The following is a 16282-nucleotide window of genomic DNA, read 5'->3' as shown; positions in this document are numbered from 1 at the left end:
GGTGTTGACAGTTTATGGTTGGGACAGTACCAGTGTCCAAACAAATTAAGAAATTGAGGAGAAATTAGTAAACTTACAGGAGCTTCAGTAATGGTGAAGTATTCAGTAGAGCTAAAGGTTTGAAAAGGGGTACTAAGTAATGACAATGACCTTGTGCATACCTGATTTTATTGTCTTTTTAAAAAAATCTGACGGTGGTGACTAATATGCTGGACAGACTTTGAGCAATCAGAAAATAGTAGTAAATATTGCTTTACACACACTATGTGCATATCTGCAGAACCACTTCAATATGGACTTTCACATCAGGATGATATTATTCAATAATGTCAGTGATTTTTACATTTTAAGTCAATTGAAATGATGATGTCTTTCCTTGGGACAGCTGTTTTTACAGGGTGTGGGCAGGTTTATAGCCATGAAAAGTAATAAAATTACACTTCAATATTTCAAACGACTGTACATTTGTGTAACAGACCCCTGGGTCTTTACCTGGATTCATTTTGTTCATGAAAATATAATTTATTTTCATCAGAATTGGCAGTTTATTGCAGAGACATGTTTTAGCCGCTTTCTCAAGAATCAGTGAGGTACTGCTACTATTTATGTAGTTTTACTGCTACTACAGGGTATAATAGACTGGTCTTGCCATACCTTTGTACTAATTTAAGGGCCGTCATGGATGAGCAGATAGGGTGCTGGTTCACACAAAGGTTGCAGGTTTGATTGGTTGGGGAAGGGAAATTAACAAGTGCTCTTCCCCATCCTCCATGACTGAGGTAGTCTGAGCATGGTACTGTCCCACCACACTGCTCACCTGGGCACTGATTACCCCCTTGCACGACTGAGGCATAAATGCAATTGTGTTGTGTGCTGTGAGCACGGTGTGCTGTGGTGCTACTCTTAACATACACTTGCACTAATTGAATTTGTACAGAGGGTCTGCAGTGGCCGAATTGAGATGCGATCACTGAAAAGAGGGGTGAACTCTGTTGAAATTTGAAATCCGCATCTTTGGATGTGACATTCCAAAACGGATGACTGGTGGGAGAGGTGAATTCCATTGAGATTTGAAATGTGTGTCCCTCCCCTTCCCTCATCCCTCTCCTCTTCACTGATTGGCATGTCTGATAACAGACCATCTGGCCCAGATGTAATGTGGAAGGACTTTTTGTCTTTTTGTCTGGAGCTTACATATGGCAAAGCCAAAGTAGAGCTAGAAACCTGCCAAAAATGAATGAATGATAACTGTATGTTTATTTTTCCTGACGTCAACAGTCACACACATTAGACTCAAATATGAGAGACACATCTTGCATTTTATTGTAAAACCATTTCTATATCATGCCACATGTAAATGGGCTTTGGTCTTTGATTTGATGTCTCTTTCATCCCTTGCCATAATCCTATCTTTTCTCTCTGCAGGGATTTAAAACCAGAGAACATACTTTTAGATGACAATGGTAAGTGTTAATTGTTATTCAACCATTCTAAAACCCTTCCGTACTTTAAGTATGGTTCCCACTTGTCATGGAATTTCTAAAAAAAAAAAAAAAAAATCATAACATTTTAAATGCAGTATGTGCTTCACCGGAAAGGTCAGGACATTTTGGAATAAGGGCTCCGGGACTTTTGGATGAAGTTGTTTCATTAAATTGTTTTTAAAGAGTAGCATTCTAACCGCTGCTCTCCCTTGTCAAAAGGCCACCTCAGGATATCTGACCTGGGATTGGCTGTCAAGCTGCTGGATGGCGAGCCAATCAGAGGACGAGTAGGCACCGTGGGATACATGGGTAAGGTTACAGAAAATACCTGTTGGTGTAACGGCAGGGACACATTCAAACGAGTTCTGTGAAGCAAACAGCGAAATTCTTGAGACAAGCGAAGAAGGGGGCGGAGGCAAGCGAACATGTTCGTATTTTAATCTTGTGCAAATGAGTAGTGGATTTCGGCGGCAACGGGCAAGCAAATCGACAACAGAATTGTTTCAATCGGTTTGATTTCTTCGCTACAACCTGTTGACCATGGAGCTGTCAGAATGGATGATTGAATTTAGTTCATTTCACTTCCTTGTGGCCTGAGACATCAAGTTACAAATAAAACAATATAAGGATTATCCTCTCACTCTACCCTCTTCTCTCCCTCTCCCTCTCTCTCTCTCTCTCTCTCTCTCCCTCTCCCTCTCTCTCTCTCTCTCTCTCTCTCTCTCTCTCTCGCTCTCTCTCTCTCTCTCTCTCTCTCTCTCTCTCTCTCTCTCTCTCTCCATCCCTCCCTCCCTCCACAGCCCCGGAGGTGATCAACAACGAGAAGTACGCGATGAGTCCCGACTGGTGGGGCCTGGGCTGCCTGGTCTACGAGATGACGGCGGGGCGCTCGCCGTTCCGCGCTCGTAAGGAGCGAGTGAAGAGGGAGGAGGTGGAGAAGAGGGTCCTGGAGGAGGAGGAGGAGTACAGCGACAAGTTCACAGAGGACACCAAAGCCATCTGCCGGATGGTGAGGAGAAGAGAGGAGAGGAGAGGAGAGGAGAGGAGAGGAGAAGAGGCCTGCCAGAGGCAAAGTTAAACTAAGGGATTATCTGAAGTTTGAAGCATATTGGGCGGTGTGAAGTCATATGCCCCTCAGAAAAACATGTGACACAGCTAATGTGGCTAATTTTGCTAATGTGATATGTGGTATGATCAAACTTTCTCAAAAGACGTCCAATTGATGTGATTTTGCTCTCCGGTAATCGTATTTAGTTCATAACATGCAAAGAAAAAACGCTATAGGCTTTCATCTCTGGATGAAGTGATTATGCAGAGTAGAAAGCATATTGTTTTTTGGGTTTTTTTTCAATGAATGGGGGTGGTTGAGGACTTGTAGTGGGCCTCTATAATATATTGATGTTTATTCTAGAATCATGTTTTTTGTAAATAATTTAGCAATAGACATGCTGGGTAACTAATCATCGAGTAGACCCAAGGATGACCGGAGCGTTCAGCAAACTTTTTTAAAGAAGATTTTTATTTTAACGTTTTAATGCACATAATGGACTCTGAGGAAGAAGTGTGTGCGTCAAAATGGTTACAAAGTACTTTTGTAAGTCGTAGGCCCTCTGCTGATCAAATCTCACTCCCCTCCACCCCACCCCTGCCTGTCTCCAGCTGTTGACCAAAGACCCTAAGCAGAGGTTAGGGTGCCAGTCAGATGGGGGATCGTCGGTGAAAGCGCACCACTTCTTCAAGTGCATCAACTTCAAAAGGCTGGAGGCCGGTATCGTAGAACCTTCCTTTGTGCCTGATGTGAGTAACCACATAGCTCGCTCTTCTCTCTCTCTCTCTCTCTCTCTCTCTCTCTCTCTCTCTCTCTCTCTCTCTCTCTCTCTCTCTCTCTCTCTCTGCTTTTGGGCTTTTAATCCTTTATTGAGAGAAGACAATTGAATATGGTGACTGATGGGCCACTATTGGGAAAGAGAGAGATGGGCAAGGACTGGAAATGACCTATGGTCAGAATGAAACCTCATGGAATGGCTCCTTAAGGGGGATTCATACTTGTCGTGACTGGCGCTGCCCTCCTTCATACTTCACTCGCGACCTCACTCGCGACCTCACTCGCGCCGTCACGTGACCCAAAATGACGTCACACGCCGTGGCGCGAGCTGCCGTGTCGCGACGTCGTGCACCCCACATTTTTTGTAACTTGTCGTGCGCCACCAGCGACCACGCAGGTAGGCAGACAAAGCAGGAGTTGCGAAGAGAGGCTACAACTACTGTAGGCTACTACAGAATGGATCCTGTATCATTTTGAGGATAATAAAATGTCCTAGAGAGTTATTTTATCTTCTCTCTTAAATGTTGTTCAGTGAAACAATTGTTTACTTTGTTCAGAAGCACGTTGTGTTCGGCGATCTATTTATAAATTCTGCCGCCAGAACAATGCTCTCACATGGTCTTGGAATGATCTGTCAATGTAGGCTACAACAAAAAATATATGTTTCAATGTGGTAAGTCACAAGTCAGACGTTCAGTAGCCCTACCTCAGCCGTGTTTGGCTTTCTATTTTATACATCCGTAGAACTCAAGCTGCGAGTTGCGAAAAATACTGCCGTTTCTCTCATGAACAGCAGAGGGCACTTCCGACAATGCGAGCGAAAGCGCTTTTGAAGTATGAATAGTCTGTCGCAAGTGATGACGTCATTAATGGTTCTCGCGCCACACGCGCCAAAGTGCGCACGTGAAGTATGCAGAGCCCTTTAGTCTACTGAATCTTGGCTCTCCCATAGCTCTCTGCTGGGGCTGAACGATTTTAAGAACAAATTGAAATGCGATTTCTCTGACAGATATTGCTATTTTGATTTCCACCACGTTTTTTTTCCTTTTCTTTAAATCAAATTTCAGTGCACGGGGCTCTGTTCTCATGCTCCACAATAGTTGCTTGAGTGGCCTGTTCACGCGCATCATGGAGCTTTCTGATTGGTAGCTGATAGAGTCGTTCTATCAGAGCTATCTGCGGTTTTCTACACCACGCAGAAGGGGCAATAGGCAGAGCAGAGTGCAATAATTAACGAAACAAAACAGATCAGTTTAGGGCAGTGTTTCCCAACCTTTTTTGTCTTGTGTACCCCCTAAGCATTTTCATTTTGCTATGAGTACCCCCTAAGTCAAGTTTTATATCACTTTCTCTATCCCGATGTAACTAAGCTCCATGTATTTGTTAAAATTATATTTTTCCAAGTACCCCCTGCAATGTGCTCGCGTACCCCTAGTGGTACACGTACCCCTGGTTGGGAAACACTGGGTTAGGGGCACGTTTTTTCTGGCTTTGACGATCCCAAAATCGAGTTGTCTGAGATCACGATTTTCTGACTAAAACGACAGATCTTTCAGCCCTACTCTCTGCCTACTTTTTTCATGCCTGTTCCTGCAGAGGCAACATGTTGTGGAAATATGTGTGACTGTTCTGAAAGCTCTAGAGGTGTTGATATGTGGAAAATATGAAGTAAACAACATATGAACCTGGTATTTGTTTAGTCTACATCGCAGAATGTTTAGAGCAGCCATGCAGTCTTTCACCAGACTGGAAGCCACTGTAGCATGTCCCCCAGTCTAGCTTGTATTTCTACACAGTCCCACACTATCAGGCAACTCAACTTGGCTCTGGCTTTGCCTTAACCGAAGTTTAAAACCGTTACTGCTGTCCTAACTCACCAGCGATGTGATGCCTAATGAAGAATCAGACTCTCTGCACATACTGTAAATATCAGCACAATCAATAAAGCATCTCTTCTCTACTCTACATATCTTGTTGCCTTTTCAAAAGTGTTTAGTTTTGAATATTGGGCAACATTGAAAATGGAGTCTGCGACCCTTGGGTTGTCGCGGACTCTGTTTTTCATTTTGCTCTGAGATTATACCTTGGTCCAGAACCAAATGCTTTGAAGTGAATGTAGTGTGCATGTTTTTCAGTTGCTGTGCTACAGCTTTGATTATGGCACATCTCGACGGATGGCTTCTCACTCAACTAATGTCAACTGTCTGTTTTTCTTCACTCTGTCCCAGACTTATGTAAAGTAGAGGTAGATGTACTCTTATAGATGTAATTACAACATGATATTACAAAGTGTGTGTGTGTGTGTGTGTGTGTGTATGTGTGTGTGTGTGTGTGTGCGTGTGTGTGCGCGTGCGTGTGTGTGTGTGTGTGTGTGTGTGTGTGTGTGTGTGTGTGTGTGTGTGTGTGTGTGTGTGTGTGCGTGTGCGCGCGCGTGTGTGTGTGTGTGTGCGTGCGCGCGTGCGCATGTGTGTGTGCGCAGCCCAGGGCAGTGTACTGTAAAGATGTGCTGGACATCGAGCAGTTCTCCACGGTGAAGGGAGTGAATCTGGACCAAACAGACAACGACTTCTACACCAAGTTTGCCACCGGCAGCGTCTCCATCCCCTGGCAGAATGAGGTGGGTAGTGGGTTGGTTAGTTGCCTGGGTAACACTGGACTGAGTGTCCACACCTAAACTCTATGTCTATGACTGCATGGGAAAGTAAGAAACTTCATTTCAATTCTTTGTATGACCAGCGCATGTAAAGAAATTGACAATAGCGCCGACTTGACTTGACTTGACTTAACTTGAGAGTCACAACTGAGAGAGTCTGGAGGCTCCCTATGCAATTTCTCATAGGAAAGATGTGGTTTACTGTTTATGGGGCGTTATGAATATGTCATTTGGCATATACTATGTGGCTCAATCGTGTCAGTTGTATCCATTCTATTCGAACAAACTGCAGTTATCGGCTGTCCACCCCTCCCCGCTCTCTGATTGGAACCCAAGATCTCGAACCCTCGCTGAGGGGTAGAATCCATACTGTCTTTCAGATCGTAACGATTGTGCAAAGCAGCATGGGATTTCCCAGGCTACTCCACAGCACCCCTCGGAATACCGTTATTTTTTTGTGATCAAATTTGTATTTTATTGAACAATACCAAAGTAGAGGGAAATGACACAACAACGCAATTAACACCGGGCCCTCACCCCGGAATACCATTATTAATAGTGAAGCATAACTTATTTTAATAATGTTGACTGTGGGAACAGGAATGTCCCCAGTTGCCAAGCGAAACATGTCTGCAGTCTGTTCACCTTATACAGTGATGGCGATATCCAGAGTTTAATTTGGGACAGAGCCATAAAAGAAGAGGTCCTTCTCTGTACAAAAGCCAGTGCCGTGTCATTATAACTAGATGTCATTGTTTTTAAAGTTCATGGTCTGATTGGACCTTGAGTCTACAATCATGGGTCTACAATCGATCGTTTGTGGTGAATACTATGCTTACTATGTGTGTCTGTTTACTACTTTTGAATGCCCTTTAATATAATTCCTCCCTTTGTTCCAGTTTCCTGTTAGTGTCATCCTGAACTTTCAACCTCTACTCACCCCCCACCCCCCTCTCTCTCTATATATATATCTCTATCTCTATGTATGTATATATATTATATACAGCCGCAGCAAATATTGAGACCACTTCGAAATTTTCAGTTCTTCTGATTTTGGATAGGTTATGGATAGGTATGGGTTTGAGTAAAATAAACATTGTCATTTCATTCTATAAACTATTGAAAACATTTCCTCCGATTTTCGAAAGAAAATATTGTAATTTAGATTACTCAAAATGGTCAGAATAACAGATAAGATGCAATGTTTCCAAATCTCAAAAACAAAACAAAACAAAACAAAAACAAGATGATTTTAACTTTAAAACAACATAATAGTAATGTATTGACTTAGGAAGAGTTCAGAAATTAATATTTGGTGGAATAAGCCCGATTTGTAGTCACAGCTTTCATGGGTTTTGGTATGCGTTCCATTACTCCTTCACATTGTTCTTGGATGACTTTATTCTAGGCCTGGTGCAAGAATTGAAGTTGCAGGGCTTGGGTTGATGGCTTGTGACCTTCCAGCTTCCTCTTGATCACATTCCAGAGGTTTTCAAGGGGGTTCGGGCCTGGAGTTTGGGCTGACCATGTTAGGGTATTGAGCTGGTGGTCCCCCCTCCACATCTTGATTGGCAAGCTGAGTGGCTGGAGCATTGTCCTTCTCTGAAAAAAATCTGTCCTCTGCGTTCTGGGGCGTTGTCAGAACAGAAGGAATCATGTTTTGGTTCAACTGGATGATTCCATGTTCCCAGTTGTGTGTAGGCTTTAAAGGCCAGTGCAGAACAGGCGATGAATGATGAATTGATACAAAGACACCCACCCGTCCCCAAATGGATATTTAATTGTGTGTGTTCTAAGCATAATCTTCATCAGTTTATACTCTCTCTGTCTCTCCGCTCTAGATGATCGAGACGGAGGTCTTCAGCGATCTGAATGTGTTTGGTCCAGAGGGTTCTCGGACCACTGATCTGGACTGGAACCAGCCTCCAGAACCACCCCGCAGACGCCTCCTGGACCGCATCTTCAGGAGACATGTGAGGCACGCAAAGCCCCCCGCCGCCGCGCACACCACACACACACACACACACACACACACACACACACACACACACACACACACACACACACACAGACACACACACACACACACACACACACACACACACACACACAATGTCATAACACTAAACAGAGAATTCATTGAATTCATCTACAAAACATATTTGGCCTATTTGAAAATAATAATATATAGATTTAATAGATTTGCACATGCTAATTTGTCACATGCTGGCCTTAGTTTAACACTCTGAGGTCTATGGGGTCACCGGTGAACCCATTTGACACTTCTCCAAAAACACATCTGTAATAACTCTGTGAGTTTCTGTCATTCAAACATATAAGTGACACCATTAAAAACCTTGAAACTTCTAGCTTTGAGGTATATACTGATAATCATCACATGGAAAGTGACAGGGGGTGGGGGCCATCAGAGGTATTACAGGTCCATCTAATTAGTATTCAACTAACAGAGAAACTGGCTTGACTTACAATTATTTTTTCACACGTTGTAAGGAAACAACAAAACATTTCTAAATGTTCTTTTTACTTTTATGTAGCAAACACTTTTGTTTACAAGGTACAAACTTCAAAAGTCTAGGCTAGATATATTTAGAGTGTGTCTTCTTGCACTGATTGAAGACCTCTAAAACAGGTTTTTTCTACAGTTGTGTTTACACTCAATTCACATTACATTCACATTTTTTTGTTAGGCTTTTCAGAATACAACCATATGTGCCACGTTTGCATAGATGTTTACAGTTAGCTGAAATACTTGAAAAAAGTCAAAGTGTTGCAAACTGCCGCAAAGCCTCTGAGAGGCCTTAGACTCCAGAGGGTTAACTTTGTCCTCTCTTTCTCCTTTATGTGTGTCTCTCTTTCCTTCTTTCTTCAATTTCCCCAATTTGCTCCTTCACTCTCTCGCTCTCTCTCTTTCTCTCTCTCCCTCTCTCGCTCTACAGCACCCAGAGGTGTCCATCGCCAACAGCCGAGTCTCGTCTTCCAGTGTGAACTCTGTGGACTCCATGTCTAACTCTGCCCCCTAGAGGAAGGAGGCTAGCGGAGCGAGACAAGTGATGGAGAGAAAGAGAGAGAGAGAAAATGGAAAAATGGAGAAAGAGAGAGAGAGACAGAAAAGGAGTGACAGATCCGGACAGACAGAGGTGTGGAGAGGACAGATGCACTGTATTTCAAGCAGGCTGTTCTCGTTCTGTCACTGTGAGCCGAGTGAGGTTCGCCAGACTTCCTCCAGTTTCAATAGCTAACTACAGTACAATACCAACGGGCTTGGCTGAAGCCAGGTGCATAAACATCAGTAGACACACACACACACACACACAAACACACACGCAAACACACACACACACGCACGTGCACATGTACACACAGACACACATTACACGAGTAAACCTCAGCGGAACTATTAAAGAGACGCTTTTCATGAAGCAAAAGGAAGACACAAACACAAACAGGAAGCTGGAGCAGGAAACATTTCAGCCTTCCGAAAACCTTCACCCTGACACACACACACACACACACACACACACACACACACACACACACACACACACACACACACACACAAGAAAGTCCTCAGGATGATGGTTGGCATACCTCTGACGACCATGAAAAGGAAACGATAAACAAGACGCAAGGAACAGCAGCATCAAAGGGTTGGCAAAAAGTGGACACTGGAGAGGTTGTGTGGCGTTTTGGCGCCCCCCATCCCCCATCCATCCCTTGGAACAAAAAGGGCCATGTCATTTTGATTTATTTTTATTTTTACTTTGTTTCGGTCCTTTTGAATGGCGGTTTCCTTCTTTTTTGTTTGTTTTTTTAGGACAAAAAAAGTAAGACAAAAAAACGATTCTGATTTTTAAGCTTTGTACACACAAGACACGCTTCTCCCTTCCTCCTCTTCCTCCTCTTCCTCCTCTCTCTCCTCTCCCTCCTCTCCTGCTCTCTCCTTCCTCTTCCCTCGGTTTCTCATTTCCCCGTCGTCTCTCCTAAGGAGCGGGTGCTGTTGAGACGAAACACAAGACACAACACCATCAACCTCAACCCCCCCCCCCCCTCTCTCTCATCTAAAATGTGCACTGCCTCGCATTTTCTCAGGCCAAAGATAGCGTTTTCTGACGGCAGTCAGTGACCCCAGACTTGTGCTTTCCTCCTGTGTGCTTTGGAGGATCACCATGTTTGTGGGCAAGAAAGAAAAAGAGCGAAAGATGGAGAGAAAGGGAGATAATGATGAGGTCCTGCCTCAACAGACAATCCGAAACAGAATCCAGAGCACGAGGTTCAGGCGGTTCACTTCTTTCCATTGCCATGAATGAACCAGTCGTTGCATGGCGTGAATCAAAAACTGCAGTGCACGTTGATCCAGTTGTAGAGACCCAGCAGTTAGTAAGGGTTTGACCCCGTCGTCTTGTCACTGGAGGTCAGACGCTACTTACTTAACATGGCAGTTCAATGGTGAAACATGGCGTACAATAGACTTTAATGGTGTTGACTAGCAGTACAAGAATCACATTCATTTATTTCCTGACTGACTGACAAATCACGGTGCTCTCTGACATTGATGTTCTGACATTGCCATTGGATGCCACTGTTGTGATGCTGTTGCACATTTAGACGTGATGACACTTGTCCCTTAACGTGTAGTGACTAATGATGGCACACTTGACCCCCTCACACACACGCACGCACGTACACACGTATGTATGTACGCGCGCACACACACACACACACACACACACACACACACACACACACACACACACACACACACACACACACACACACACACACAGAGTGGACTCGCTGAACTCCCTGAACTCGCTCACCCCGTTCCATGCTGGGTCGAATTGACTGCAACTGAGCTGAGGTTGAACTTCCCTGCGTGACTTCTTCCAAGGGCCGGTGCAAATGCTGCCTTGCCTGCAGAACATCAGCAATCTTTCCATCATGTCAGTTTGTACAGTAATATACCACTGCAGTATCCACAGTTAAACATTACAATACAGTACACAAGGCACAACCATGAGACTTGAAAATAATACCAATTCAATCTGGTAAGGGAGCACCAGAGATGTATGAAGTAAAAGTATGTAATTACAGATGTTATTACAACACTAGTGGTGTGATTATTACATGGTTTCTACTTTGTAATAGACCACTACTAGTGTTGTAATAACATTTGTAACCGTATTTGTGCTTCTACTTTTGACAACTCTGGGGAGGGCTATGACGAGTGGGCATTTTGATGTCATTTGGAGTAGATACTGAGGAGAAAGAATGAGAGCTGAAGCACAAATGAGTGAGACGGGAGACAAGAGGGTAAAATTGTGGCAAAAGAGGGAGGAGACCAGAGAGGGAAAAGAGAGTATATGACAAACAGGCTGACAGACATGGAACACGCAGTGCTGCCCTGCACCCATGCTTGGAAACTTGACTGGGAGCTCGACTTCAACATCGCCAGAGGAAACCCAACAACCTTTCCCCCTTAGCGTTTAAAAAAAAAAACGAAGGCTCAAGGACTGAAAAATAGAAAAGTCAGGTTTGGGGTGTTTTTTAAAGGGCCTCTTGAAGTGTCATTTCAACACCCCCCCCCCCCCCNCCCAAAAAAAAAGGATTGATGTACATTATGCTCCACCACCATCCCTAGAGGAGCTTGTTGTGGCGGCAACGAGGAGAAAAGACTGGCAAGAGGTCTTGGTGCTGCACCAACAAAACTCAGGACTTCACTTCCTGTGTTGGGGAAATTGACTTGGAGGAACCGACCAACTGACAAACCGACCAATTCAGCCGCACTCATTCACCCGGATGGCAGAGGCTGCTGCGTGTCCTATCTATAAGCATTTCTCAACCCTGACATCTTCATTATCAATAACATTTCATAATTTCAACAAATTCTACTGTCTTCATGGTTTTTGTTGTTGTTGTTGTTTTAAAGAAACAGAAATGGACTCTTTTTTTAGCTGCTTTTGGAAGAGGTTTGACATTTCAGGACAAACAATGCTATAAACATTTCCTAGTAATAAAGCTGGTTACTCTTGACGTGCAGCTGTTGTTCAAAATGCCCTCCTACTAGAGTCAATGTTGTGAAGAAAACATGGCACCAGAACATTAGACTGTATGTGGCAGTTACCGTACGTTAGACACTGACACCCATGTACCGTAGTAGTGGGACAAAAAACTTTTTTTATTTCTGATCACTGTGTATTGAAAATACGCCTTCAATTGTTTTAGCTCTAAGTGGATATAAGCATAATTTCACATAATTACCATGCTCCAACTGTACCTACCCGTTTTATACATAATTGTAACCCGCTTCATATTTTGCCCAACGTGTTAATGGAACAGTATAGTGATCAGAAGAGGAGTGTCTCTTGACCTTAAACATTTTTTTTGTTGACTACACACAGTTTATGGACCGTTTCAAGTCGTTACAACTGTAAAGACTTTCTGGACCAACTCATTGTTTGAAATGATACAGTAGCTGGGGAGAAGATTCAGGGCTCATTCCATTGTCCCCTCCTGACTCCCGTCCTCAACTTGCACTTGGGGTCTCAGACCTTGCCTTTGTGGAGAAAACATTTAAGTTTCCCTGCTGTCAGCCGAGGTACAACAACGTTTGGGGGACATTTCCCCATTCAACACACCAATTCCAAATGAGAAAATCAAATTACCTTTGGATTTTGCTTGTTCAAGATACTGAATTTAAACTTTTATCGTCAATGACGTCTTGCGACGTCATCACAAGGCCACAAGCAGAAGGGAGGACAGGAGCTTGGATAGTGGAATTTGCCCTCAGTGGTGTTGCTAGTCTCGTCCTCGCTAACTCTTCTCCTAGTTTAGCATCTGTAGTTCTAGGTAGTGGGCGTGACACTCATCCTAACTGATTGTCCAGAAACCCTAATATTGTCCTTTGGAACCGAAACCATGTCCCATGATCATTTTCTTGTCCATATCTTCTCAATCACCAAAGTCTTCAACAAGGAATTTAAAAAAAAACACCATTTCATTGTTTTGCATTGAGACTGATGTAAAATGTGTTGAAACACACAGGTTGTGGTTGTTTTTCCATTAAACATAAATGCACACAAAATGTGACTAGGGATGTTTTTGTTTTTTGTTTTATGAACATTTTGGCCACAATTATAAAGGGATTATTAATAATAATATTATTATTATTGCTCAAAATGTCAAGAATTCCTTACAGTGTGTGGACGTTTCTAGCCATTTCAATTCAATCGTTGTGAAAATCAGTAAAAAGTGCCTCCCTCTCAAGTCAGTGTGGGTTATTATGTGCCCTATTAAAGTTGCAACTTCTGTGTTTAGCGTTGTCGTTGTCTTGACCTACAGCATACACCTACACCTAGGGTTCCTCTCATTTTCTAACACAGTGTTTCCCAACCAGGGGTACGTGTACCACTAGGGGTATGCGAGCACACCTCAGGGGGTACGCGGAAAAATGTAATAATAGCAAATATATTGAGTGTAGTCACATTGGGATAGAGGAACAGAGCATGTGTGAGGGCGAGGGGGTACTCATCATATGACAAAATGGCTTAGGGGGTACGCAGGACAAAAAAGGTTGGGAAACACTGATCTAACATCCCGTCTTCGCCTTGTGCTTGTGGTTGCATGCTTTGCTGATGTCAGAGAACCTTAAAAGATGCACTGTGTAATATTTTAGTTGTTTATTTCCGAATTCATGCTGCCCATGCAGAAATGTTACCTTTTTCATAAATACATACCACTAGTATTCATCCACAAGTATTCATTATGACTGGGAAAATTGCACTTTTCATACATGAAAAGGGGATCTTCTCCATTGTCCGCCATTTTGAATTTCCAGAAATAGACACTTTTAGCTACAAAACGTACTGTACTTTGGCCATTCAAGTAAATATTAGTTTATTATTTTGTAAATATTCATGAAAAGATCAAATTTGGTAGTAGACAGATCAGTTTCAATGAGCAGCATATTCCAATACCTCCCCTGGCCACAATCCTACACAGTGCATCTTTTAACCTATGAGGAGGATCACTCATGAAGCTGCCAGCGATCACCAACTAGCTGCAGTACCACCCAGACAGCACGTTAACACACCGTACCATATGCAGGTGACCCGGGTTCGAATTCGGCCTGGGTCCTTTCCCGTCTCTACCCTATCTCTCTCTCCCACTTGCTTCCTGTCATCTCTTCAACTGTCCTATCTGAATAAAGCCCAAAAAGCCCCAGAAAATGTTTTCAAAAAAGAAAGAAAAAAAACATAACTTTTATCGCTTTTATCCCAAACCTCTTAGTTATTTACAGAATATTGGTTACAGTTAGATGCCTTGCTCAAGTGAACTTCAGCCATGGATGGATTTGTAAGGAGAGGGAAAGGGTGGTATTTGAATCTGCAACCCTCTGACCACCTCCCTAACCAATAGGCCATGGGTCTTTGTAAGGTGAAAGTGTATATTTTCTGTTCACTGTCTTTCTTGAAAAATGAATGGGGATGAGTTGAATATGCTGTATGAAGAATAATAATAATGCCTTTTGATGTATTATTTAATATATAGTAAGTAGGTAGTGTATTGCTTAATTAGAACGATACCAGCATATATTGTTTTCTCAATAGTAGTTTGTTTTTAATTTAGGGATGGAGATATCAAAAATAAAACTGCTCATCTCTGCCCCAAAAGGCAATCCCGCTTCCAGCATTTTCTGTGAGAATGCAATCTAGTTGTAAGTTGCTTTGAATAAATGAAAGCATCAGCTAAGTGTGATGTAACATTGGGGGCTGCCCACTTGCATGGGCGAGGCATAAATGCAATTCCATTGTGTGCAGTGTTCACTTGTGTGCTGTGTCACAATGACAGTGGGAGTTGAGTTTCCCAGTAGGACTTAAAAAAAAAAAAAAAATTGTTTAGGTGCTTTTATGCCTTTATTTGACAGGACAGTCGAAGACGGTGACAGGAAGCGAATGGGACAGAGAGATAGGAGAGGATCTGGAAATGACCCCGGCCGGACTCGAGCCGGGGTCCCCATGGGTGGGTACGCAAGCCCAAATGAGGGGGCCTTAGCACGCCCCCCAAGTAGGACTTTCACTTTCACAGTGCCTGGAGCAATGTGGGGTTGGATACCTTGCTCAAGGACACCTCAAACATGAGAAATGTGTTAGGAGACCACCCACATTGCCTCTGTTGATATGGGTTTTGAACCTACAGTTAGAGCCTCCAAACATCAAGACCAACCATGAAAGCAAGCTTGTTGAGTACACAGTACAGTAGTTCTGATTCAAGATTGAAGACTGTTTTTGTTTGTATTGGACAAATTTGCTGCCGCATTACACACAACACATGATGCCACAAAAAAGTTTTTAAAAATTAAAACGCAACAAAGTGCCACTGCATGAAGTGCATCCCTGGTACGGCCTCGCACATACAAACATGACATTACAAGGATGGTAGTTTGTCAAGGAGTTCAATGAGTTCACAGCGTTTGGAGGTTGGGGTGCGCACATCCACAAAGAAGTTATCCAGGTGCCAGACAAAAGTGGTAGACAATGTGACTGTGATGAAGTGGTCCGCACACTAAGCATTAGGTCCAAAAATATAAACTTTATTTCATTTTTATAAACCGCAACATTTCGGTCCAACAGTGGGATCTTCCTAAGACAATGAACTTCAATGAGTTCACAGACATTGGAATAAAACAGAACTTATACCTGTTCAAAAAAAACGTTTTCTTGTTTTTAGCTGGGACTCTGAATCGCCTGCCAGAGGATTGCTGCTCATACTCTGAGTTCAGACCATGTGATGAACTTGAAGACATAGGCCTACAGTAGAGTTTCTCAACGAGGGTGGTACAGCCCACAGGGGGCGTTGGGGAGCTCTAGGGGGGCGTTGAGAAGGATACAGCTGAAAGGGGGCGGTTGCCATTGAGGGTTATTAGTCTATTTAATTTTTTAATACTAAGGGGTGCGTTGTCAGGCGTATGAGGTGAAGGGGGCATTGGGAGGCTTGTGATGAGGCCAAGGGGGCGTTTTTTCAACAACAACAAAAAAGGTTGAAAACCACTGGCCTAGTATCTTAGTGGATGATCAGATTGAGAGTGGGTGTGTGTTATCTTGGAGGACGTTTGAGATTTTAGGGAACTATAGAGGATGGTCATGCATTTCACAATACAACCCAATCAATAAAAAAGGCCTAGTCACGAACAGTTGCGGTTTGTAGTGATAGATAGAAAGCGTGTGTAGTCACAGACATCCTTGCCAGGGAGGGAATAAATTATTCTCCCATGTGGCAGTTGATGGCACATGAGGGGTGGCA

General features: G+C 43.2%; 1 protein-coding gene across 2 annotated transcripts in view; it reads left to right on the top strand.

Moving 5' to 3' along the window:
• The window catches only part of grk5l (G protein-coupled receptor kinase 5 like), an 84411-nt gene extending 73711 nt beyond the window's left edge, over nucleotides 1–10700 (top strand). The window contains exons 10-16 of one of the 2 annotated variants that reach the window (XM_063195338.1): nucleotides 1426–1463; nucleotides 1704–1793; nucleotides 2285–2493; nucleotides 3144–3281; nucleotides 5789–5926; nucleotides 7804–7935; nucleotides 8920–10700. In XM_063195338.1, coding sequence (XP_063051408.1) covers nucleotides 1426–1463; nucleotides 1704–1793; nucleotides 2285–2493; nucleotides 3144–3281; nucleotides 5789–5926; nucleotides 7804–7935; nucleotides 8920–9003 — 829 coding nt within the window. In that variant the 3' untranslated portion in view covers nucleotides 9004–10700. Of the gene's footprint in view, nucleotides 1–1425; nucleotides 1464–1703; nucleotides 1794–2284; nucleotides 2494–3143; nucleotides 3282–5788; nucleotides 5927–7803; nucleotides 7941–8919 lie in introns of both variants that reach the window. The other variant, XM_063195339.1, reaches the window with a different exon arrangement.
• The last annotated feature ends 5582 nt before the right edge of the window (nucleotides 10701–16282 follow it).

The sequence above is a fragment of the Engraulis encrasicolus genome, chromosome 3 (assembly GCF_034702125.1).
Source record: "Engraulis encrasicolus isolate BLACKSEA-1 chromosome 3, IST_EnEncr_1.0, whole genome shotgun sequence".
NCBI classification, from domain to species: domain Eukaryota; kingdom Metazoa; phylum Chordata; class Actinopteri; order Clupeiformes; family Engraulidae; genus Engraulis; species Engraulis encrasicolus.
Note: the sequence above shows the minus strand (reverse complement) of the source record. Positions and strands in the feature narration are given on the sequence as shown.